This window comes from Trematomus bernacchii, unplaced genomic scaffold, assembly GCF_902827165.1.
Source record: "Trematomus bernacchii unplaced genomic scaffold, fTreBer1.1, whole genome shotgun sequence".
Classification (NCBI taxonomy): domain Eukaryota; kingdom Metazoa; phylum Chordata; class Actinopteri; order Perciformes; family Nototheniidae; genus Trematomus; species Trematomus bernacchii.
The window spans coordinates 1734519-1760621 of record NW_022987611.1 but is presented as its reverse complement, the minus strand read 5'-3'; the positions used below and the strand labels follow the sequence as shown (position 1 = coordinate 1760621).

General features: G+C 41.8%; 1 protein-coding gene across 4 annotated transcripts in view; it reads left to right on the top strand.

Annotated features, from left to right (window-relative positions):
- The window catches only part of LOC117483637 (growth arrest-specific protein 7-like), an 81346-nt gene that overhangs the window by 18739 nt on the left and 36504 nt on the right, over window positions 1–26103 (top strand). For 3 of the 4 annotated variants that reach the window (XM_034132020.1, XM_034132019.1, XM_034132017.1), the window contains exon 2: window positions 3088–3205. The exons of the other annotated variant lie outside the window; for it this stretch is intronic. In XM_034132020.1, the coding sequence (XP_033987911.1) occupies window positions 3088–3205 (118 nt within the window). The remainder of the gene's footprint in view (window positions 1–3087; window positions 3206–26103) is intronic. 4 annotated transcript variants of the gene reach the window in all.

Below are 26103 nucleotides of genomic sequence, written 5' to 3'. Positions count from 1 at the left end.
CTTGATTCACAAATACATCTTTTATTAAACTTTCTGCTTAAAGATAAATAAAAAATCTGTCCGTCAACATTTTAAACCAAGGATAGCAGATCAGATCAGATAAAAGATAACCTTTTTCGCATTGTCAAGTAGGGATGGGTATCGTTAAGGTTTTAACGGTACTACTACTTTTATCGATACCGCTTATCGATCCGGTCCTTTAACGGTACTCTTAACGGTACTCTTAACGGTTCTTTTGAAAAAAAATAAGGTAAATTAACTAAACAAATTGTGAACAAAATGAACATTGCTTTTTATTTAAATTAAATAAATAATATTTCACATCAAAAGAAACAACAACGTTTTAACAAAATCGTATTAAATAATGTGATGACAGAATTGTAAACAGAATAGCTGAAACTTTAACAAACTAAATAACTCAGTTAGCTCTAATCATTAACCCATGTTTGTATAATTTTGTTAACTCTGTGTGTTGCTGCTAGCATACATAACAAACCTGACGTGGAAACGTTATTCGTGGATGGGGCTACAGAGCTAATAGAAAGACAGTCGAAAACGGTGCATTTCTGAATGTGGTGCACTTTTGCTAAATGTTTAGACAAATTGCTCGTGTTACCGCCCTTACATGCTAAACTCTTATTGCACTTTTGGTAACGAGCATTGTCCACATCGAGACGGGTAAAGTTTAACCACACCTTGGAGCGCTTCTCTCCGCCATCTCCGCCGTGTGTGTGTGTTGCATGCATGTTGCAGGGCGTGTGTGTAAACCGCCCCGCCCCCTCGCACACAGACAGGGGAGAAAGATCTCTCGTCTGGATTGGAAAGATCGAAAATACATTTTGTAGTATTATTGCATATTAGAAACGGAGTTGGCGACACTAAAACTGCGATATAATGTTTATGTAGCAATAATACATATGACATATATGTTTTAAATGTTTCCAGTACCGATAAAAAGACCGATAACGTTGGAGCTTAACGGCGCGTAAAACACACGGGATGACGTCATCAACGATTCGACGACTGAATTAGTTGGCAACTAATTTGGTCATCGATTTTAATCGATTAAGTCGATTAATTTTTGCACCCTTAACCTGTTAAGCCCCATAGCCCCCTCCCGCGGAGACTATCATTTTTTTTTTTTTACTATGTTCAATCTGAATTTACTTTAAAATAAAAACATCTATTTTGATTCTGACTTTTCTACAGCCAACTCACACGTGTATCATTGCTTTAAGAAAAAAGATTATTAATTTTCCCCTTTTAGAAGTAAAGGTATAGTCATTTGTTCTGGGCATGTCATTTTTGAGCCTAAGGCCTGATAAACTGGCACCGGGCATAACAGGTTAACAAAAGCTGTTGACATGGAAAAAACAAGACATTACATTTACATTACATGTCACTTGTTAGACGCTTTTATCCAAAGCGACTTACATACATTCAGTACTGTGGACCAGTGGCGAGCCGTGAGCTTTATACCTAGGCCCTCTGACCCCCACCACTTCCCTCGAAAAAAAGAAGAAAAAAAAGAGTTATTACTTCACAGCGTATACTTCAGCGGAATATCAAAACAACGGCCCAGGGTGCAAAACGCATCAATGACAGCGACCCTCTACCACACAAAACAACACCTGTGAACCCAATTTGTGTTCTTTGACATTGAAAATGATATTACATTGTGTTTGTTACTTTCGTTGCAGTTGTATGTCTTAAGTGTAATTTGGCATGCTTTTATTTTGAAGGCGAGTTCACGCTGTTGACAGGAAGTTGTTGTTGCTATGGAAACAAGAAAAGTTTCACAGCGGGCGGAACTTGTCATCTAGTCCGCGATAATAAAACCCACCCATTGAGAGGGAAGATATGATTGGTCAATTGTACTGTCATTTGACATTACTCTCTCGTTCAGTTACTATAGCGGGCCCTCTGTGAATCGCAGAGAGGGCCAGATGAGCTTCTTTCATGTAACCCACATTCAAACAGAGACTGAACAGGCAGATTCAAAGGATTTATTTGGAAATGTTATTTTATTAAATCAAGTTTTTTTTCGGTAAAACTAATGAAAAATATAACAAAAATAATATTAAAAAAATATATATTTAAAAAAAATATATATTTTTTTAATGTTTTTAAATATTATTTTTTGGAATATCTTAGGCCCTCACAGAGGGCCTAGAGGGCCCTGACGGCTCGCCACTGCTGTGGACAATCCCCACAGGAACAATTTGGGGTGAAGTGTCTTGCCCAGGGACACAACGACATGCTGACTGCAGTGGGACTCGAACTTGCTACCCCCTGATTCAAAGTTCAGCGCACTACACCACTGAGCCACAGCCTTCTCCTAGACAAAACCATAAATCCAAAGAGCAGAGCGGTCATGATCATTTATTTGGAGTCTGATTCTGGACTCCTGCCTATTGTAGTTTTGTGCATTCATTCTCAATTAGATAATTGCTAATGGACTTTGTCCGTGTTCTGATTGGCACGTGTGGTCAGCAGTGCATTGGTTGGTAGGAGTTCCCTGAGAGCAGACAGAATGAAGGGAAACAGTTCTGGACTTTAAAACCAAAGGCACACTATAAAGCTTGTTACGATGCTGGGGGGTTCAGAGTTTGTTGCTAATTTTCTGTGGGGTTGTTACCATGAAAAACTGCAGCTGATATAGAATTTCTCAAAACAGCATCTCTAAAGTGTAAAATGTGGTGCAGTGCTGTTTCTTTCTGCTGATCAGCAGCAGATGTGTGCAGTGTGTGTTCTCCAGCTGTAAAGTGTGTGCACACACTCCCTTGTTCTGCATGTGGCAGTGCAGCCTGCTCCACTCTGAAGTCATTGGCTGCTGGTTGTGAAATACTTGAGGAAGTGGGAACCTAATTGAAGTCAAACTATTTGTTGCACAATTCTTCTTCTACTTTTTTTTTTAGAGCCTTCAGTGTTTTTGTTAAATTCTGTTAAATGTTTTATCTCCAGCACTTTTTTTGATTTAGACAGTCCTTTAAGAAATACATCTTTACCTTTGATCTAACATGTGTTTTAAATTAAAATCCAAAGTGCTGATGGTTATTGACACAAGCTGACTGTGTGTTTTGACAGAGGACAGCATCTCTCTGTCAGCTCCCTGTGGAGGGGCTCAGAGACCCCCTGCCTCCTCAGTGGAGATGCTACATGTCTCCACAAGGCTGCCGATACTACGTCAACACCACAAGCAACGGTAAGAGTCAATGAAGTAAAATAGTCAAGGACACATTTTTAAGATGTATTTCCAGAACATAACCCCCCTCTCTGTTTATGTACGGGTAACAGATTCCTCTGCTAACAGCCTGTAAGCCAATACTAAACTAGGCTGTCGTTTAAATATTGCATACAGCATATATTATATATAGATATAATGACCTGCTCCATCAAATCAAATCAAGCTTTATTTATATAGCACCTTGCACAGTGGTAACACAAAGTGCTTCACAAAAAAACATAGATAATTCACAAATAGAAACAATACTATCTCTCCCTTCCAGGTTAATAATCAGTGTAACTCATAGCTTTGCGATATACACTGTATACATTTATATATATGTATGCATACATACACATACATAAATACACACAATACACATTTTTTAAAGAATAATAAAATACAATTCAGTTAAAAGTCAAATAAAAAAGGTGGGTCTTGATTTTTTATCTTAAAAGTGTGATCGCTCTCTGCTGCCTCAGATCCGCTAATAAAATGATGCTCACGTGGGTCTTTGTTTTACCTTTGGGTACGATTAAAAGGCCAGTACCAGAACACCTGAGGGTTCTAGAGGGCTCATAGGTTAAAAGCAAATCCGATAAATAGCTAGGCCCAAGACCATTAAGAGTTTTAAAAACCAATTAAAGTATTTTAAAATTGATTCTGTAGCTCACAGGAAGCCAGTGCAGAGACTTTACAATTGTGGTGATGTGTGCTCTGTTTCTGGTCCTCGTTCAAACACGTGCAGCTGAGTTTCGCAGCAGTTATAGTGGTGGAATATTCTTTTTAGGCCGAACAGAAAGTAGTGCATTGCAGTAATGGATTCTACATGTTATCAAAGCGTGCATCAGTGTCTCTGTACTGGCCTGAGAGAGAAACAGTTGTACTTTGGCAATATTCCAGAGATGATAAAATGCTCTTTTTGTTATATTTCTGATATGTGGTTCAAAGTTTAGCTCTGAGTCTAAGATTACCTCTAGGTTCTTAACTTGTTGGCAAGGTTTTATATTTAGTTAATGAAGTTCTGAACCCAGTTTCTCTCTCTGAGCTCCAGAACTAATAATTAAGAGCTCAGTTTTGTCCTGGTTGAGCTGAAGAAAATTATATGAGTTATTTGTTTATTTATTTATTGGGGGGTGCTCGTGCTTCCCGTGGCTCACTTAGACGAGGGCTTTTTAACTAAGTGGAGGTGACAATCAATCAATCAATGTTTATTTATATAGCCCAATATCACAAATGTTACATTTGTCTCAGTGGACTTCACAGTTTGTACAGAATATCAGTATGACAATACGACACCCTCTATCCTTAGACCCTCACATCGTACAAGGAAACACTTCCAGAGAAAAACCCCACAGTTTAAAGGGAAAAATGGGAGAAACCTCAGGGAGAGCAACAGAGGAGGGATCCCTCTCCCAGGACGGACAGACGTGCAATAGATGCCGTTTGTAAATCGAAGAGATAATACATTTTACAGCATAGGTAGACCAAATGTTTGGAAATGCATGTGTCTATAATAAGAAGATGAATCCACGAGGATGTCAACAATCATGTGGGAGCCATCAGGGAAGTAGTATGATGAGAGTCAGGCATGACCACAGTGATAGGTTCAGCCACGACTCGAAGTCCAGGACTCAAATCCAGAACTCAGGATAGAGGATCCAGGACACAGGACCGCAGCAACAGGATCAGCCACGACTCAGGATCCCGGCGTAGATAGACACCAAAAAGAAATTTGGGGGAAGCTGGGTTATTCGGAACATGAGAGTACACAGGTACAGACAGAGAGAAGGAAGAAGTAAGGTGTCCCCCGACAGTCTAAGCCTATAGCAGCTAAACTAACGTGTCTACGTACATGCACTCCCTTAGGATAGGTTGAGGGAAAAGGGTAGCAAGTAAGAAGTAAGGAACAGAGGTGGAGAGGCACAACGTGTCTACGTACATGCACTCCCTTAGGATAGATTGAGGGAAAGGGGTAGCAAGTAAGAAGTAAGGAACAGAGGTGGAGAGGCACAACGTGTCTACGTACATGCACTCCCTTAGGATAGATTGAGGGAAAGGGGTAGCAAGTAAGAAGTAAGGAACAGAGGTGGAGAGGCACAACGTGTCTACGTACATGCACTCCCTTAGGATAGGGTGAGAGAAAAGAGTAGGAATTAAGATGTATGCGCCACATTCATACCATGAGCGCATTGCTCCTAAAAAGTTTTTTGGCACTGACACCAATCAACAGTTGTGCGTCGACTCGGCAGGGATCAAGGCACGTCTATGCCTCTCCCTGCTTCCACTGTCTACACACACTACCAAATTACATACCATCAGTAAGGAAAAAGAGTAAGAACTAAAATGTATAGGTGAAGAGGCACAACGTGTCTACGTCAATGCACTCTTATTAGATTCTTTTATCCACTATAAGCTTTATCAAAAAGGAAGGTCTTAAGCATACTCTTAAAAACAGATAGGGTGTCTGCCGCCGAACACAAACTGGAAGCTGATTCCACAAATGTGGAGCTTGATAAGAAAAGGCTCTGGCTCCCATTGTACTTTTAGAGACTCTAGGAACAACCAACAACCGTGCATTCTTGGAACGCAATGCCCTAGTTGGACAGTAGGGTATAATGAGTTCTTTAAGGTAAGATGGCGCCTGCCCATTAAGGGCTTTGTAGGCGAGAAGAAGAATTTTAAATTCTATCCTGTGTTCTATAGGGAGCCAGTGTAAGGCAGCCAGAACAGGAGTAATGTGGTCCCTTTTCCGAACTCTAGTTAGTACACGTGCTGCAGCATTTTGAATTAGCTGAAGCGACTTAACTGACTTTTTGGTACACCCTGATAATAAAGAGTTACAATAATCCAGCCTTGAAGTAACAAATGCATGGACTAGTTTCTCTGCATCGTTTTGAGGCAAGATATGCCTGATTTTTGCAATGTTACGTAGATGAAAGAAGGCGGTCCTTGAGATTGATTTTATGTTGGCGTTAAAAGATAAATCCTGATCAAACATAACACCAAGATTCCTTACAGTCTCACTGGAGGCCAAATGAATGCCATCCATAGTTAATATATCTTTAGATAGTTTGTTTCGTAGATTCTTTGGGCCGAGTACAATAACTTCAGTTTTGGCCGTGTTTAACATAAAGAAATGTAAGGTCATCCATGTTTTTAAGTTCTTGAGGCAGTCTTGAATTTTATTTAGATGATTGGATTCATCAGGCTTGATGGATAAATATAGTTGAGTATCATCCGCATAACAATGGAAATTTACAGAATGATTCCTTATAATATTGCCTAACGGAAGCATATATAATGTGAACAAAATAGGTCCAAGCACTGAGCCCTGTGGCACTCCATGTCTCACTTTGGTCTGCATGGAAGATTCATCGTTGACACACACAAACTGAGAGCGTTCAGATAGATAGGACCTAAACCAGCCTAAAGCAGTTCCCTTTATGCCAACTAAGGGCTCTAGTCTTTGCAATAGGATATCATGGTCGATAGTATCAAATGCAGAAGAAACATTTCTATTAAAGAAAAAATGATACATTTCTGTCTTTTTATGCCTTTATTAGCTACTAACTTGCAATTGTATGCATCATATTTATTTCAAATTCAGAAGAACAGGACACTTCAAAATAATAGACTATGCCTAATAAAAAAATGGTAATATGGTGGCATAGGCCTGTATAAAACAAAAATTAAAAACTGGCATATTAAGCAGGTAAATCAAATGCTTATCTGACATGGAACAGGTAGCAGAGAGAAGACGAGGTTCAAGTAGGTTCATTAATGTGAACCTTGGGCTTGCATGCCCGCAGCCAGGGATGGAATGTCCGGTGTAATGTGAGTGACAGCCAGTCTAAAGTCGTTGTGAACGTCCAGTGTGTTGCATGCTTTTGTTTTGATGGCAACAAGTGCGCTGAAGGCTGTTTCTGAGAGATATGTCGTACTGAATGGGAGTATAATCCTGGTCGTCGCATGCAGTGTGAGCTTTGGAGCGAGGCTTGGTCCTTTGACAATCCAAAACGTTTTAAATCCTTTTTCCTGGAAGTATTTCTTTGACAGAGAGTCAGCTTGGATGTCGGTGAGCTCATCTTCGCAATCCAGGTATTCCACATCCTCAACTTTGGCAATAAAGGGATCTAAAACCCACAATTCCTTAGAGACGTACTCGTCTATGTCAGCGAACCGTGATTTCATTTCCTTTTGCAGTGCGTTCATATGGCAGATGAACTCGCGACGTACAGACACAGGCACAGTTTCAGGATTGTTTCGGGATTGTTTCAGCAATAGTGGAAACTGTTGCAGCTCCCCCCTCTCCATTTTCCCGACCCTGTACTCCAGTTTGCGCACAAACGCATCGAGCGCCTCTTTACATTGGATTATGTTGGACTCCACGCCTTGCAGACGCTTGTTCGTTTCATTGTAGAGACTGAAGATGTCGGCCAGGCAGTGGCGGGTTCTAGACCAATTTGACTGGGGGGGCCAGGCTGGGGCCAGTTATTTTCTGAGGGGGGCACAATAAATGCAGGACGACAAAGACAGTATGAAGTAATTGCGCATAAGAAACAGTGGCGGCACCAGAGATTTTCTTTTGGGGGTGCTGTGGGGTAGCTTGACGTTTCATAGAGGGTGCTCAAACATTTAGGGTTTCCCATTAAGGTACCGGGCGCTACAGTAAAATGTTCTACTGCAACACTCCCCACAGGCACATACACAGTGTGACTGTTACAATGAAGGCTTGATAATCAGCTCATTTTTACAAGTGGGGGGTGGACCTAACATCCTGTAGGGGGGTCCGGGGGCATGCTCCTCCGGGAAGATTTTTAGCACCAGATGCTAACCACAACAATCTCTGGTACCGGTGGGCGCTCTCTCTCTCGCTCGCTCGTGCCCACACACAAAATGGCTCGTGCCACACACACACAGAGCAGAGCTTGAATGAAACACATAGACCCAGAAGTAGGCTACTTGTACTGTACTGTAGCATATTATTTTCGAATCAATCATTTTTCAAATTATGAATTTCACATAAAAAAAAAAGAAGACACATACATTTATTGGGGGTGCCTATGGCTATCCTAGGGGGAGTTGCAGCACCCCCTAGCGCCGCCTATGATAAGAAAACTAGGCAATACAGTTATTGGTATTTGTTTCAGTACACATATTTATTTCAGAAACTTATAGTTACATTTTTTACGCTCTAATGGGTAAATGGCTAGAATGAAAAATAGTGTTAGTTCCACCTATTTTTTTTTTTCATTTTCAGGGGGGCCACAGGGGGGTCCGAAGTCACTGTTAGGGGGGCACTGGCCCCCCCCTAGAACCGCCCCTGCGGCCAGGTATGCTGTTTTAATCCAGAATGACTCAGTCACTTGCTCTGACAGTGCGCGGTTACGAGTTTGTAGAAACTCTTCTATTTTGTCTTTCAGTTCTACAAAGCCAGCCAGCACTCGGTGTGCAGGAGGAGGGTTTGGTGCGCTTCATCCTCGCACAAGTCTGCAAATAGACGCTTGTTGGTGGGGCGACCTTTGATGAAATTGACTATTTTAACAACAGTTAAGAGTGTTTCGCTGAAGTCTTCTGACAGTTTCTTGCTGGCCAGGGCCTGGCGATGTATCACACAGTGAAATATTGTGCAGTGTGGGGCCTTTTCTTTCAAGCGACTGTTAAATCCCTTGTTTTTCCCCATCATTGAGGCAGCTCCGTCTGTACAACATGCAACTAAATTCTCATAGGAAAGATTGTGGGATGAGAGGTAAAAATCCACTGCAGTAAAAATGTCCTCACCCCTAGTGGTAGTGGTAAGGTTGACTGACATAAGAATGTCCTGCTTCAAATCTTCACCATCGATATATTGCACATAAACGATGAGCACAGCCTCGTCTGCTACAGTTGTAGTTTCATCAAGTTGTATGGCAAATGGCCCCTTTCCAAGCTTTTCAAGCAGCTGCAGCTCGCAGTTACTTGCCATCTTGTCAATTCTGTCTTTCACCTTATTGTTTGACAGTGGTACAGTTTTTAGCCTCTCCGCCACCTGCTGGCTGCACAGTTTCTCAACCATTTTAATGCAAGCTGGCCTAATGAGCTGCTCGCCAATGTTGTGCGGTTTCTTTGCCTTTGCTATGAAAAGTGCACATTCAAAAGAGGCCTCGTTGGCCTTCTGTACATCGCAGCCAGCCCTAACAAATGCTGTTCTGATATCCATTGGCTTGTTTGCCTTTGCAAGCTGTTGTTTCTTTATGAAAAAGTCCCGATCACGCCCGACCGTTTCTGGGAGCATGGTCTGTTGGTGTCTCTTCATTTTGCTGGGATTCATGCTGTCGTTGGCTAGCTTCTCTCTGCATATCACACACTCTGGGCGGGTTTTGTCCGTTCCCTCCATGAAACCTAAGTTAAGATAGCTCTCTAAGTAGGTCCTCATTTTCTTTTTGATTGCAGATGAGCTGTCATCTCCTTTACGTTTTTCAGAAATGTTTAGACAAAATATTCATCTTATGAAGTCGGTCGCTAGCTAGCAAGCACAGCAAACTGTTACTACTACGGAAGCTGACACAGTAACGTCAATTTTGGCGCGAATCGGAGGAGTATCAGATTAATTTGTAGAATTTTTATTACAATGAATTAATCAATTAATTTCTATATTTTATTGTAATGTAGAGACAAGGCTTTTAGCAACAATCATGTATTGCGTTACAATTATATGTAAAAAATATATATATGTAAACATTTATTTTTTTTAAAGTTTAAATATGATATTAGGCCTCAAATCATCTGAGGCTTGGCGCACCCCCTGCGATCTTCGGCGCCCCGGGAACCACTGATCTAGTGTAATATTAGAACTTACGTTTCCGGGAGCTGTTGATAACACTATATTGGTCAAAGGCAAGAGGTCATTCATTTTGTTTTTAAGAGTAACAATTTTATCATTAAAAAAGCACATAAAATCATTACTACTGAGTGCTATGGGAATAGAAGGCTCAATAGAGCTGTGGCTCTCTGTCAGCATGGCTACAGTGCTGAAAAGAAATCTTGCATTATTCTTATTCTCATCTATTAATGAAGAGTAGTAAGCTGCTCTCGCTTTATGCAGTGCTTTAAAGCACTTTCATTGAGAGTAATATGCCAAATTAAACGAGATTCTTCAAGTTTAGTGGAACGCCATATCCTTTCAAGTTGTCTCGAATTTTGCTTTATTTTGCGGTTTTCGGCATTATGCCATGGAGCTATTCTATGTTGTTTTATTTCTTCTTTTTCAAAGGAGCAACAGAGTCTAATTTTATTCGCAGGGCATCTGTAGCACTATCAACAACATGATCAATTTGGGGTGGTGTACATTTTGTATAAGTTTCCTCCCTTACATGCAGACATGCTATCGAGTTAAGTATTGATGGAATCTCTTCCTTAAATTTGGCTATAGCACTAACAGATATGTTTCTGCTGCAGGAGCTTTTGACTAATGGTTTGTAGTCTAGTAAAAGTACTTCAAAAGTTACAAAAACTGGTCGGATAAAGCAGGATTATGCGGTTCGACTAATATTTGCTCAATTTCAATACCATAAGTCAGAAGAAGGTCGAGAGTGTGATTATAACAGTGGGTTGGTTTATTTACACTCTGATGGAAACCAATATAATCTAATATAGAGTTAAATGCAACAGTAAGGCTATTTTTATCGTCATCAACATGAATATTAAAGTCACCTACGACTATTACTTTATCTGTTTTAAGTACCAAAGTTAATAAAAACAGAATTCTGATAACAATTCTGAATAACCTGTTTTTCAGGTCTCAGGCTCGAAAATGACATTCCCAGAACAAATGACCATATCTTCCCTTCTAAAAGGGTTAAATTAATAATCTTTTTTCTCACAGTAATGATAAACCTGTGAGTTGGATGTAGAAAAGTCAGAATCAATATAGATGTTTTTTATTTTAAAGAAAATTCAGATTGAACATAGTAAAAAACTGTAAATTATAGTGTCCGTCCAAATATTATTTTTTACTTATAGTGAAAACTACCCTTGGATGATGGTAAGGTAGACTAAAAGCTTTAGGAATCCAAAGTACAACATATAATAAGTACCCTGTATCAAGATTGATGCAAAACAAGTGACATTTGACCTTTTTAGAGAGGTTTAGCAAAAAGAACTCCACCTCTGAGGTGATTTGGGTGGAAATGGGCGTTTTTACCGTTTCTCTGGAACCCATTGGTCGATTTTGACCGTTAGAGCCAATAGAATCGAAGGGGAATTTCCACATACACACACACGTTACCATTGAGAAATGAGAGCTATGCGCACGCAGTTTTGCATGAGAGCGAACCTATCTCTCGCTGACATCTGGAAACGGAAAAGTAGGTTTATTGCTTATGGATTATCAGAAATCATTTCAAAGGGACACAGACACATTGGATTAACCTATGGATTAACCTTCAGCAGCGTTTTTATCGTTTTAATGCCATTGAAGACCACTTTTGACCAGACAACGACCAAGGTAAGCCATTTTGCCGTTTTTAGCTACCTAGCGCCACATGTTTTGATGTCTGTTCTATCTTCGTGAGTTCTTATCATGGAGTGATAATGTAGGTACCGATCGATTCTGTGTCTTCTCACGATGCTAATCGATGGGTTGGACGTGCAGCTACGATAAGTAATAAGGGTGTTATGAGTGAGTTTCTGTGCAGTAATGCAGATGACGCGTTTTTCCCCCCGGTACCGGGGGGGGCGGTGTAGAACAGGATAAGGACCTGGTGCACGGTACACTCAGGGCCGCCCCTGGCCAACTTGAGGCCCCAAGCGAGATTGTGTGATGAGGCCCCCCCCAAAAAAATGTTTTTGACACCAAGTAATTTGGATTAAAAAAATGTTTGGGAGACTAAGTAGTTTGCAATTTTTTTTTAATTATTAACAACACAGTAACATATTTATACAGTCAGGTCAATGTGCATGTATGTCTTTCAGTATTGGTTTACAAGTGAACACGTCTGCATTTCCTGGATACAAAGTCATCAACAAGGTCATCGTATGACAGCTGCTGTGCCAACTGTGCGTTGATGCTTATGATAGCCAGGCCACATAAGCGTTCTTGTGCCATTGACGACCGGAGGTATGTCTTCATAAGCTTGAGTTTTGAAAAGCTTCTCTCAGCAGACGCAACTGTAACAGGAAGAGTTACTGCAATGCGGAGGGCAATCCAAAGATTTGGGTACAGTTCCTGTAACTCTTTTTCATGGAGAAATGACAACATCTCCAGAGCAGTTTTTGGTAGTGGCAGCTTTTGGAGGTTGATGATCTCCTGGACCATCTCTGCACCATCAATATCAGACTCTCCTGCTGCAGTCAGTGTCTTCTCTACCTTGCTGCAGTGTTTCTGCATGTCACCCCTGGGCATTCCTTGAAGCTGGCTGAAATTAAGCAGCACTCCAAATTTCTCCTTGACCTGACTAAGTGTCTCAAATCTCTCTCGTGATTTGAGAGCAGAGTCAACAACAGTGTTAAAAAATGTCACCTCAAGCTTCTTCAGAGCATCACTGAAGGGCTCATCTGCAGTTTCATACACAAACTGCCTTGTTGTACTCCTCAGCCTCTTCACCTTAAGTTCTGGCTCTATGTTGAGGATCTTACAGATTTCCTTGGCAGTTGACTGAGCATCAGTAAACCCGGACTGTCTGTACGCTGCAAGAGAGGATTTTGCAGTTTCAATGAGTCTGACAGCAATGTCAAGTTGCATTGAACTGGACTGCAGCAGCTTATTCACCTGGTTTATGGTGGTGAGAATGTCAAACCATACCACTGTGCATATCAAAAACCTGTATGAAGCCACTTCTTCTGCCAGAGCCTGTGCTTCTACTTTGGCAATTGGGTCATTCACAGTTTGCCTTGCCTCAAGGAGAGCTTCTCTGATTTCTTTTGTCTGATGTCTGACAGCGGCAATACTCTGAAGTCTGCTCTCCCATGTCACATCACTCCAGGACTTCAGTGTCACATTGACATGTTTGGTCAAGATGCTCCATTGCTGTGTTGCTCCTGAAAAGAAATTGAACAGCTTCTGCACATATCCAAAATAGCCTACAGCATCCTTAGATGACTTGGCTGAATCTGCTATTACAAGATTCATGGTATGGGCTCCACAAGGTACAAACAGGGCTCTTGGGTTTTTGTTGAGCAGTCTTGCTTGTACACCTTGGTTCTTCCCTTTCATGTTTGCCCCATTGTCATAGGCCTGTCCCCTGCAATTGTCAAATGGAATCTGCAGCTCTACAAGTTTGTCCAGTATCACATTTGACAGGTTCAGACCAGTAGTTTCCTCCACAACCACAAATCCAAGGAAGTACTCCTTAACCTCCGGCTTGGGTTTGAGTGCCACAATGCGCAGTACAATGGACATCTGTTCCTTATGACTCACATCTGGGGTGCAGTCGAGGATAATGGAATAATACTTGGCCTCTTGCACACAGGAGACAATAGTTTCCTGGACTATGTCACCAATTATCTGAATCAGATCCTTTTGTATTCTCTGTCCAAGATAGTGAGTGCGGGTGTTCTCATCTTTTAATTTTGCAAGGTGATTTTCCATGACAGGATCAAACTTAGCCAGCAGCTCAACTTCCTTCAAAAAGTTGCCATTATCTAGCTCGTAAAGCTGTTGTGAAGAGCCCCTGAAAGCCAGATTTCTGGAGGCAAGTGACACTGTGATGCCAATGAGACGTGTGAGGACGTTTCGCCATCTTCTCCTCTCTCTCTCTAGCAGAGTCAGCTCCTGCTGGTCAATTGTCTTGCTCTTTCTGAGACGTGTCTCAAGTTCCCTCCATTTTAGCATTGACTTTGTGTGATGTGGGTTGTTGTCATGACTCTTGAGAGCAGTGCTAATATTTGACCAATCACCAAAGCCCTCTGTAGTCAGCTTTACGTCTTTGCCACTAAAAAGCTTGCAAGCAAAACAAAACACAGAGTTGTTCTGCTTTGAATAAACAAGCCAACTTCTTGTCACCTTCTCTCCATTGGCAAGTGAACGATAGGACAGACCATGGTGAAAGCGTCTTCCATCGTTTTTAGGGTAAATGAAATTTGACCCAACTTTAAAAGGCCCACGGCGCACAAATTCTACCCGTTCAGTGTCTGAGAAGTGTGCTTGCCAAAGAGCAGGATCAACTGGTTGTGCACTAGTGACGGTGCTTGATACCTCACTGATTGATGGATCTTGTAATGTGCTGGGTGCTGCTGCGTCTGCAACTGTTGAGCCGCTGCTTGACGGGCCTGGCAGAGTGTTGGGTGCTGCTAGGTCTGTACCAGAGCCGCTGGTTGACGGGCCTGGCGAAGTGTTGGTTGCTGCTGGGTCTGTACCAAAGCCGCTGGTTGACGGGCCTGGCGGAGTGTTGGTTGCTGCTGGGTCTGTACCAGAGCCGCTGGTTAACGGGCCTAGCGGAGTGTTGGTTGCTGCTGGGTCTGTACCAGAGCCGCTGGTTAACGGGCCTGGCAGAGTGTTGGGTGCTGCTGGGTCTGAGGTGATGCTGGTTGATGGTGGGGTACTGGGTGCTTCCTCTGTGCCTCCCTTTTTCATAAATTTCAGCAATGACCCTGGAAATGCAGACAATAAATCCATCATTCAAGCAGACTTAAAGGGGACCTATCATGCAAAATGCACTTTTGTACGTCTTTTATACATGAATATGTGTCCCCGGTGTTCCAGGGAACTCACCAAGTGTCAGAAAACACAACCCTCTCTATTTTCCTCCATACCCAAATCTCTAAAAAAGGGGCTGCAACGGATCTGATACAGACTGATCCAGATTTGAACACTTCTATGTCGTCACAGAAGTGGCGCTACGGCTATTGGGCCAACTCTCCAGCTATCAGGGGAATGTGGGGTTGGGCCACGGCCGGCCATTGGCGCTCGAAAGCGCTGGAGACGCTGTAGTACATATGCCAGGCCTGTAAGTGGCGCTGTAGTCTGCCACAAAAGCAGCGAAGAAGACTTCCCGCCCATAGTTACCATGGTTACCCTTCTGTTTATTCTCCGCTGTGGCTTTTTTTCTCCCTCCCCGAGGCAAGCGTTTGCTCCCGCTGCTTTAATTCAATGCAATCCCTCCCCTTCGAGGCAAGCACTGTAATTCTCTCCGGTTAGTCCACCAGCAGATGACAAACACCCACCTCTCCGCCTCTTCCAAGGAACGAGGGGACCGTGCGGCAGAGTTTCAGTTAGGTTTTCTTTCGCCGGTCAAGATGTCCGTTAAAGTTTAAATCTTCCGGACAAAATTAGAAAAGTGCCGGTCAAAGGTCTTCTTTGTTATTTATTGAGCTTTAAAACAAATGAATAACAACTCTATAGGCCTATAATAATATAATAAAACCATAGACTGTATATATAAATAAAACACGGAGGACGGAGATCTTTTCTTCTCCCCCTCTTGACTTGATCAGAGCACGGCTCCCCTCTCCTGCAGGGGGGCGTGGTCAGCTGCAGCTCACAGAATCAGCCCCGTAGACAGCAAACAGCAAATAGAGCGAAATGAGGCATGGCTAAAATGCATGATCTGTTTGGTATTTTGAAAACAGAAACGTATAAATATACCTTATATAGGTATGGCCCTACAATATATCATTTAAATATAGCATGATAGGTCCACTTTAAGATATGTTTTGATCTTAATAGTGCACGACAGAATGAATATAGTGAAAATACTAGCCTCAAAAAGATTAAAATATAATGAATGCAAATAAACTACTTCTACTAATAATAATAATCATAATCAATTCAATAATATAAATACTATATTATTATAATATCGTTTTAATATAGTCAAGACAAAACATGCTTATTACATGCTCAAAAACTGATATTTCTTAAATCTGTATTCAAATGTAGTTCCCTTTGTCAGCAATGTATCAACAACTACACACACATTTCTATCAGTATTTCTCTGTGTTGTGGTTGACATGATGATGACAGTTAGGAATTAAGGGGAGAGGCTGAGCATCATCATGAAATGTGCAAATTGACATAAAAATGAAATAAAAGGGGAAAAAATGCTCCATGTTTTTTAGGCTGTAAACTTTAACTGTTATGTAAGCCAACTAGACAGACAGTTTATCACTCTTCCTCCTGTACATTAGCAGATAAAAGGCATCAAATACTTGAATGAATGGTAAATAAATAATGCTGGAAATAACTGCATCTCCATTAGCCTATAGGCTATGCAGAGACTGCCTTCTTCATGTCGTGAATTGCAGCTGATGTGTTTAATATGGCAAAAGTTTAAAATTTGACTTATAATACAACATTTGCAAGTTTTACATTTGACTCATACAAATAACCCACCTTCGAGTGATGCTCTAGTTTCTTCATGTTTAGTTTTTTTTTTCCTCTTGCTTACGCCGGAATCATACTGTCATACACGTTTCAGAAGCATTTCAGAAGCGGAGCGTCTTGCCTGCCGGCTCGCAGTTTTTGTTGATTTGGGCATATTTCCTGGACAGGCTACTTTGTACAGACAAAGTTAATAATAACTGTAATATTCCAGTTATAAACGACATGAATCAAAGATGTGTTGCTGTATTTTAGTGGTAAAAAAATGCATTCATCATCATAATTATTCTATATATATAATTTACACAGTGCCTGTAAACCGGAGGAGAACGCTGGCATTTCTCCTCCTACTTGAAAGACTACGGAGGGATAGGGTCTGCAAAATGAGTTTGTGTGTGTGTATATATAGCTCTGAAGGTTCCACTTCCTGCCTGCCCGACCTTACGTTACGGCTGCGCCGCGACAAAAATAGGATTCGATCCTAATTTTAGAGGAGCCCTGCGCCGAGCCGCTTCTGGGACGCTTCTGAGCCGTAACGCACCGCGTGTGGTGGAATAGCACCCATTGACTAGAGTGGCCGCGATCGCCGCGATCGCCGTGAGCACCACGGCGCAGCTGTAACGCGCCCGTAACGCGCCCGGAACGCGCCCGTAACGCGCCGCAGACGGACCCGGTGGAATCTAGGGGTTAGAGCTGCTCGGCCCCTTTTTTACATCATACTGCGCACCGTGACACTATCTCGCTGCTCCATTAAAAATATATAAATAGCAACAAGGGCAGACAAGAAGCAGTAAAAAAAAAACACCTAAACTGAACCCCTGGGAAAACAGGAATGACTTATTTTCTATCCAGGACAGAGAGAGGAAAGTTACAGCAGACTCACAAAGATTTAGGAGGCCATGACGCACAGATAGGAGCGCTGATCCTGAGGAGTGTCCGCAGTACGTCTTAAAGGTTATGTGAGGAACTGAGAACGGGCGGAGAACTGCGCACAGCAGCTGAGGGGGCCCCCATGCAGCCTGCGTGATTGGCCTGTAGGGAGGGGCGGCCATGGGTACACTGTAACAAATAAGATTGGCTGCAAAGTTGTCCAGGTCGGATGCGTAAGACTAAAAACAAGGCTTTCAAAGGAGGTATAATTTAATGTTGGTTTAGTATTTTTTTTTTAGAACTTTTATTTTTTTCCCGTTTCAAACTATTGTTTGTACAGTACAATATATTTTACAGTAAAATTCACATTTTCCGTTATGATAATACAGTGCCACTCCAGGGCTAAAAAAAATAAAATGTAATAAAGATGGCCTACCTTGGAAAATAAGACAAATAATCGTAAATAAACAAAAATAATAATGATGGAAAGAGAATACAAGTGACAAAGGTGTTAACAATTCTTATTGTATTAGTAGATGCATGACAGGGGCCCATCGCTTGATAAATATATTTTTCTGTAGGCGTAATAAATATGTGATTTGCTCCATGTGGTGGATATCCCACACTCTGAATCCAGCAGTTATAGGTGGGAGGTTCTGGTTTCAACCATTTAATGGTGATGCACTTCAGGGCCACTGTCAATAAAATTCTTAAAGGGCCCATGTCATGGCCATTTCCACTGATCATAATTACATTGTTGAGGTATACTAAAATAGATTTATACTGTGCAATTTTCCAAACTCACATTGGTTTCGTATACAGCATCTCTGTCAAGCATGTGTATTCAGCAGTATTCACTTTCTCCACTAAACGACTCGTTGGAGCTCTTGCCCCCCCCTCCCTGTGAGCCTAGTGTGCTCCGATTGGTCAGCTCGGCCACTCGTTCTGATTAGTCAACCACCAGAGAGGCTGCGCCCATGTCAGTGCTTTTCCCGGCTGCTCTCAGCGTAACATCAGTCTTATCATGGCGTCGGTACAGCGGTATATTTTATATACATATATATTTTTAACTGTTGTTATAGAAGAGTGTGACGGCCTCAGGGCCTTTGTCTTACGGTGGGGTGGAGCTGAAGAGGGTAATCAGCGCGATCACGGACACCTCCGTAGCCGGTGCTATTAATCCCAGCGGCCCGGAGTCTCTCTCCAAAGCGGCTGCAGAAGGACGAACTGAGCGACCCTCTCCCCTCGACCACCTGTCTCTGCATTTACTACAATAAATGTGCCGTGGTTGTGTAAACTCGTGTATGTCTCCTTGTCTTTCCGTTGTGGCCTACGAGCGACTCTCATAACAAAGAGTAAGTTATTTTTACCCGTTATAAACTACTACTGTTTGATGAGAAATCAAATCATGGTTTGCTATATATGAATTCATCGAAGAAAGGATAGGCCTACTAAGTATTTCCATTAAACTTTATTTTTAGAAATGTACAAAATGAACATAAATATACATATATACACGGTATATCATCCATTCCTCCTCCTCGCATCTTGCCTGCGCACAGTCGGTGCGGTGCCTTTTAGCACCCTCAGTAGTAGTAGAATCCCTTCCCCGTCATGGATTGTCCGCCAGGATCTGGCTGGACGAAATCAAATGCAAATCACAAAATATTAGAGAAACTTAGTTGTTTTAGATTCGTTAGTAGTAGTTGTGTAATGAACAGCTTGCCTGCTAATATGCTAACCTAGCTTTGTTTACCTTGGTAGCTAACACGATATGAACGTTAGCTTGGAGGAAAGGCAACTATAATGCAGTGTAATAAAACTACTATGAACAAAAGCTAGTGGTTCATATTAGGCTAGCAATAACGTGTTTATAATTGCAATCGTATATGGGTATTCTGCTACGTTCGGTCATACAATGTAACTTGCATGAATACATTGTTTTGCGCTAGCATACAGCTAGCCTCGTTAGCTACATGCAGTATATGTACGGTCACAATGTACGGTAAATCACAGTACAGTATACTGTATGAGTATTCCGTGTGTGTGACTGCAGACATTCTCCTGCCATGACAAACATGTAAGGCCATCTGCTGACATTGTAGTTGATATATTTAAACGCTAGCAACGTAGCATCACAAAAATGTTTTTCTGACCGAAACTAGCTCTAGCTCCGTGTGTTAGATCGCTACGCCAGCTATAATGTAATTACGTTTCGACTGACCGGCAAATCACCCGGAGTATACTGTCAATAGGTATTTTGTGTGTGAATGCAGACATTCTCCTGCTATGAGATACATGTATGCAAGGCCATCTGCTGATATTAGAGTTGATATATGGAAACTCTAGCAAGTTAGTTAGCACAGTTAGCACTGTGTCAATGGCTTAGCAGTCCAACACAGTTTACACATTTAAACAGTCTTGTTTGTTAAATACACAAATAACAATGCAAACTTACAGGTTGTATACCCAGATCTTCCCCTGCTCCAAACGGTCCAAACAAGCTGTGCATATCCGGCCTCAAACTGGGCAATGTTTTGGAAGCTTTCGTCTGTGAAATGCCGGTTCTTCGAACCTCTGGAGGAGGAACACGCCGCTGCTGGTGTGGCCATAGCTCTTCGGGATTGGTCCATTTCGTTCCGGGTACCGCATGACATCAGGCGGTACCCGGAAGAATCAAATGGGCAGTGACGTATCTCCAACGAGGCGTTTTGGGGAGGTATTTTCTGTGTTAGAGTTTTACTCGCTACAGGGTGTACTTTGAGGGTTTTGACTCTGCACACCGTTTACATGCATAAAAACCTTCATAACACACAAGGGGACGGGTAATAACCGGAAAAGCATGACATGGGAGCTTTAATAGATAAGTCTTAGACCTCTCTTCTAGACCCTCAGGTAAGACTCCCAGTATAGCCACCATCGGATTTAGAGCAATATTCTGCTGGAACACTTCTTTAAGAGCATCAAATATCTCTTTCCAAAATGTATGTAATTTAGGGCAGAACCAAAATATATGAGTATGATTTCCCACAGTTCCACAGTTCCTCCAACATAAGTTACTATGTGTTGGGCCCATTTTTGACAATATATCTGGTGTTCGGAAATATCTGGTAACTACTTTCCATTTAAATTCTCTCCATGTATATGAGTTTGTCACTAAGTTTGCTTCGGTGAATATGTCCTCCCAGGTATCCTGGGTAATATCTACGTTCATTTCTAATTCCCATCTTTGCTTTATATTCACCGAGCTATCCAGATTCATTAATAGGAATATTTCATATAATTTACCAACTATTTTCGGTCCTTTATTTCCCAATTTTAATTGTATCAGATAATTTTCTATTGGGGTAGGTTTTCTGAATTGTTCCCATTCTTTGTGGGTGGTAAGGAAATGTCTGAGCTGTAAATATCTAAAAATGTCTGTTTTAGGAATATGGAAATAATTTTTTAGCTGTTCAAATGTCCTAAGATTATCTTTATCCAGTATCTGATATAATGAAATCAAGCCATGTTCCGACCATTTTTTAAACCCTGCATCTAAATTACTAGGCATAAAGGTTCTCATATAACCAATATTTGTTAGCGGTGACATTTTTTTGGGTAACCCAAATGCTGATTGTATTTTTTTCCATATTTTTAAAGTAGCTGCAGTCCATTGTCCCATTTCCTTTATGGGGGCATCTGCAAAAGGTAATATATGCAGAGGCTTTGGGCACATACTTTGCTCAACATTAAGCCAGCGTGTGTAAGTACAGTTCTGGACCCACGCTACTAAGGGTTTCATCTGTGCAGCCCAGTAGTAGTATCTTAAATTGGGAAGTTTAAGACCTCCATCTGGCTTAGATAGCTGTAGTGTTTTAAGCCTAATTCTTGGGCGCTTCCTTTGCCATATGAACTGGGAGATTAGTTTATCCAAGGTGTCAAAAGTCGATTTAGGGACTTCAATAGGTAGCATCTGAAATAAATAAAGTAACCTGGGCAAAACATTCATACGTATTGTCTCCACACGACCTAGTAGAGAGAGGGGGAGTGTAGACCATCGGTCCATATCGCTACCAATACATTTAATTAATTTCTTATAATTGGCATCATATAGATCAGGGGTACTCAAACTTTTTTATTAAAGGTCCACTTGTGAACTTTATACAAGGTCACTGGTCCGGATCAATGCCAGTAAAGTACCCCCCCCCCCCCCCGGAGCGGAGAAACGAAACTGAAATTAAGAAGCAGTTTCTTACGGCGCTCTATGCATGAGGGGGTTTCCCGACATGTCGTTGTAGTAAATTAAAGGGTGTTTCATGTTGTCGTTGCTGTGGACCTTCTTAAAGTGGACCTATCATGCTATATTTGAATAATATAGTGTAGGACCATACCTATATAAGGCATATTTATACTTTTTTTTTTTCAAAATACCAAACAGATCATGCATTTTAGCCATGCCTCATTTCGCTCAATTTGAAAAATGTTAGCTCTGTTTTTGCAAGGGTTGATTCTGTGAGCAACAGCACCATCTAGAGGCCTGGCATATATACTACAGCGTCTCCAGCGCTTTCGAACGGCAATGCCGTGGTTGTCTCCTCCTGATTGGTGGAGTAGGCCCAATGGCTGTAGCGCCACCGTCCTGACGTCAGGACAGTGTTCAAATCTGGATTAGTTTTTATCAGATCCGTTGCAGCCCCTTTTTTTAGAGATTTGGGTATGGAGGGAAAATAGAGAGGGTTGTGTTTTCTGACACTTGGTGAGTTCCCTGGAACACCGGGGACACATATTCATGTATAAAAGACGTACAAAAGTGCATTTTGCATGATAGGTCCCCTTTAATCTACCTTCTTTGGGGGCCCCCTTCTGGTCCAAGCACTTGCCTGCCTTGCCTGTCGGCAAATGGCGCCCCTGTATACACACACACATTCAATACATACATACAGTATGATGGCTTGAACTAGTGGGAGAAATGGCACTGTTTGTCTGTAGCCAATGCCTTGAACCTCGGCAAAAAAGGCATTAGAAGCATTAGAAAGTCAAGGTAAACTTGCGGTTAACTTGCGGTCTGCAATGCGTGTCACGCTCGCGCACACAAGTAAATATATATGCACGTTCATTCTCACAATGCGTCAGACACAAGACGCGCATACACAATGATGTACATTCATTTATCAGAATCGGAATAAAAAATAAAAAAAAATATTTAAAATTTTTTATTTTTTATTTATTTTTTATAATGGGACACAGGGTTCGGTCCGGATTGATTTGCAGTTCGGTCCGGATCCGGACCTTGGTCCGGAGTTTGAGAAGCCCTGATATAGATTATGTGCTGATTTGGTGATATATATCCCAAGGTACTTAAAGCCGTCTTTCGACCATGTATATCCACTCTGGAGTTTTGTACTCTGTGATATTCTACCATTAATATCCATGGCTTCTGTTTTTCCCACGTTAATTTTGTAGCCTGAATAATATCCATATTGGGTTATCAATTTCTTTAAATGTGGTATCGTTGTTGTCGGTTCTGTTAAATACAGTAATACATCATCTGCATAGAGAGACAACTTATGCACCTCACCATTTATTTCAATTCCTTTTATGCTCATATCATCCCTTACCAGTTGTGCTAACGGCTCAATGCTAATGGAAAACAGGAGGGGGGATAGAGGGCACCCCTGCCTACATCCACGTTCCAATGTAAATCTGTCTGATCTAAACCCATTAACCTTAACAGCGGCTTGTGGTTCTGAATAAAGTGTGTGTATCCAATTAATGAAATTAGGGCCGAATTTTAATCGTTTTAGTGTTTGAGTCAGGTATTGCCATGATACCCGATCAAAGGCCTTTCGGGCATCCAGTGATAAAATCATTGCTTCATTTTCCTTATCCCTCTGATATGACATTATATTAAACAGCCTTCTAATGTTATCTCCATAGTGTCAATAGGGGCGTTCACACCAAGTACTTTTCCCACAGTAGTTCATGAGAACTTTAGTTCATGAGAGCTCCTTTAGTTCTGACGAACTAAAGCAGATCGCGTTCACACCAAAATGAGTTCCTGGGGGTGGATTAGGCAAATGAGCCGCTGACGTCACTTCTTCTTCTTCTGCTTTGGGTTTACTGGCAGGCCGCAAACAACTTCACGGCGAGTACAGTAGGTGGCGGTATGCACCTTAAAGTTGCAATTCGCCAAAAAACCGAGAGAAGAAGAAAAAAACTTCCGCTTCCGCTGTATGCTTCTGTTTACCTTCCGACCTCAGACACGGTATGGAGTTGACGTTTTGGTGGTCGTGTTATACAGCTTCGTAACGGAGTTATTTAAGCCAATAACTCAGCCACAAATACAAATACAGATCGACCATTCAAATGCAATAGAAATGCTGAGTCGGAGGCGAAGGCGGTTAAGAAGCCTTAACAAAAGGATTAGACGACGAAATCACACGCGATGGACATGTTTCGCCGTTGTACAGCCGAGGATGATGGCCGTTATCACGCCCAAAGAACAGCAATGGTACGTTCATTAAATCACATCAATACTATCTAATGTAGGATTTATGGAGTTATGTAGGGCTAATTTGTGTCTTTGTATGTGTTCCAGATATGAGAATACTACGGAACTCTGGGTGAACAATAGAACGTCGGCCTGGTGGGAGGTGGTGCCAACATGTGCAGTGGATCAAAGATTTCCGAATGTCCAAGGGCTCTTTTCAACTCCTCTGTATTCGCCTGGAAGCAACGTTGTGGAGAGGCATCTGAACAGCATGGAAATTGTAAATTGACAATAAAGCTGATATTTTGTACAGTGCATTTGGTTCTCTTTTATTTACCAGTCAACAGACACAATTACAATAGTGCAGACACACCTTAGTGCAAAGATTAAATGTCAGTATCAAAACAGTACTCATACTGTATATTTGTATATTAATGAGTATATTATGTTAAATGTGTGTTAAAGACAATGGGATGAGGTTGAAAGCTCTTTAAAAACTTTTGTATACATACATGTTAACATACATGTTAAGCATGCACACCTGAAGAACTACGTTACACACACACAGGTTAGTCTGTGTACCGCTGCACTGCTGCTGGTTTAAACAAAGACAGTCATGATGCTAGTGCCGTGCATGTAGGTTCTCTTTTATTTATCAGCAGCAGATCAATAAGTGTCAGTAGTATCAAAACAATATAATAACAGTGGCAATATATATATATTAGGGCTGTCAAGTTAACGCGTTAATAACGCGTTAACGCAAAAAAAAATTAACGCCACTAATTATTTTAACGCGATTAACGCATGTGTATTTTTTGTCCTCGGCCTCCCCGTAGTTTCAGAGCGCATCGAGTTTAAAATACCATCTACAAGCTGATGCTGACAGCCCTACTCCTGCTGCCCGCTTGTGGCAGACCACACTTCCACGCCCACCGGCAGGCCCGGACTGGCTATCGGGAGGACCGGGAGGGTGTGTGTATGTGTGGCGCGACTCGCGCGAGCGAGGCACACCTTACGTGTTGTTGTTGTTAGCATCTGGTGCTAGCTAGCTGCGCTAACGGATATAAGGAGCTGTTTCAATGACATTTCGCCGACAACTGCGCCGAGCACTTGACTTTATGCAGGTAGCCAGACAGTGGGACATTGTACGAAAAGTCAGCACACTCAGCACGGATAGTACGCGCAACATGATTGCAGCATCCAGCATATATGCCTTGAGCTGCACGTAGCTCCAACGATCCATCACAGTGTCTCAACACACACACACACACACACACACACACACACACACACACACACACACACACACACACAGTATTATTGTATGAGAGAGGTTCCAGGTTGAATTGAGGCGAATATTTGTAATGTTCAGAGGTTGTTGTGTTTAATATTCATGAGAATATTTGTCATTGTTCAAATGATAATAAACAAACATATAAAGCATATTTGTCCACTCATATGTTGATAAGAGTATTAAAAACGTGAAAAATATCCCTCTAAGGTACATTTAGAACAGATAAAAAATGTGCGATTAATTTGCGATTAATCGCGCTTAACTATGGACAATCATGCGATTAATCGCGATTAAATATTTTAATCGACTGACAGCCCTAATATATATATATAATAACAATAGGTAGGCTCAGCAGCAGACACACCTTAGTGCAAAGTTAGGTGTCAGTATTAATAACAGTGGCATATATATATAATCACAATAATACAAAATGAACTGTCCCAGGTGTAGGCAATTTGGGGTGAAGTGTCTTGCCCAGGGACACAACGACATCCTGACTGCAGTGGGGTTTGAACCTGTGCTCCCCTGATCCGAACACCAACGCACCAGACCACTGCACCACACGCCTCCCAACAAGTCAGTGTACAGTTTATCAACGACAAGTTTTTCTTAATTTTTGTATTGAAGGCCTGTTGGATTTAATCAGCTCGCTTAGCACTGCCAGAAGCCCAGCCAGAAAGGTATTTTATTGCTCCACCTCGATTCCTGGGCCTTGTGTGAATGCAGCAGCCGTTCGTCGTGCATCTCCTTGGCACGCAGGTCCTCATTCTCCTTGCTGACCATGGCACGGCGGTCCATCGCCATGATGGTGTCAAGGAAGCTGTCATCGCGTGCCCACTTTCCTAAGGTGAAATATGCAAGATACAAGATCAGTTTAATCGCAACAACGAGGCAAAATGTTGATTAATAGTCCAGTTTACTCTGAGATAGAAGATCAAACC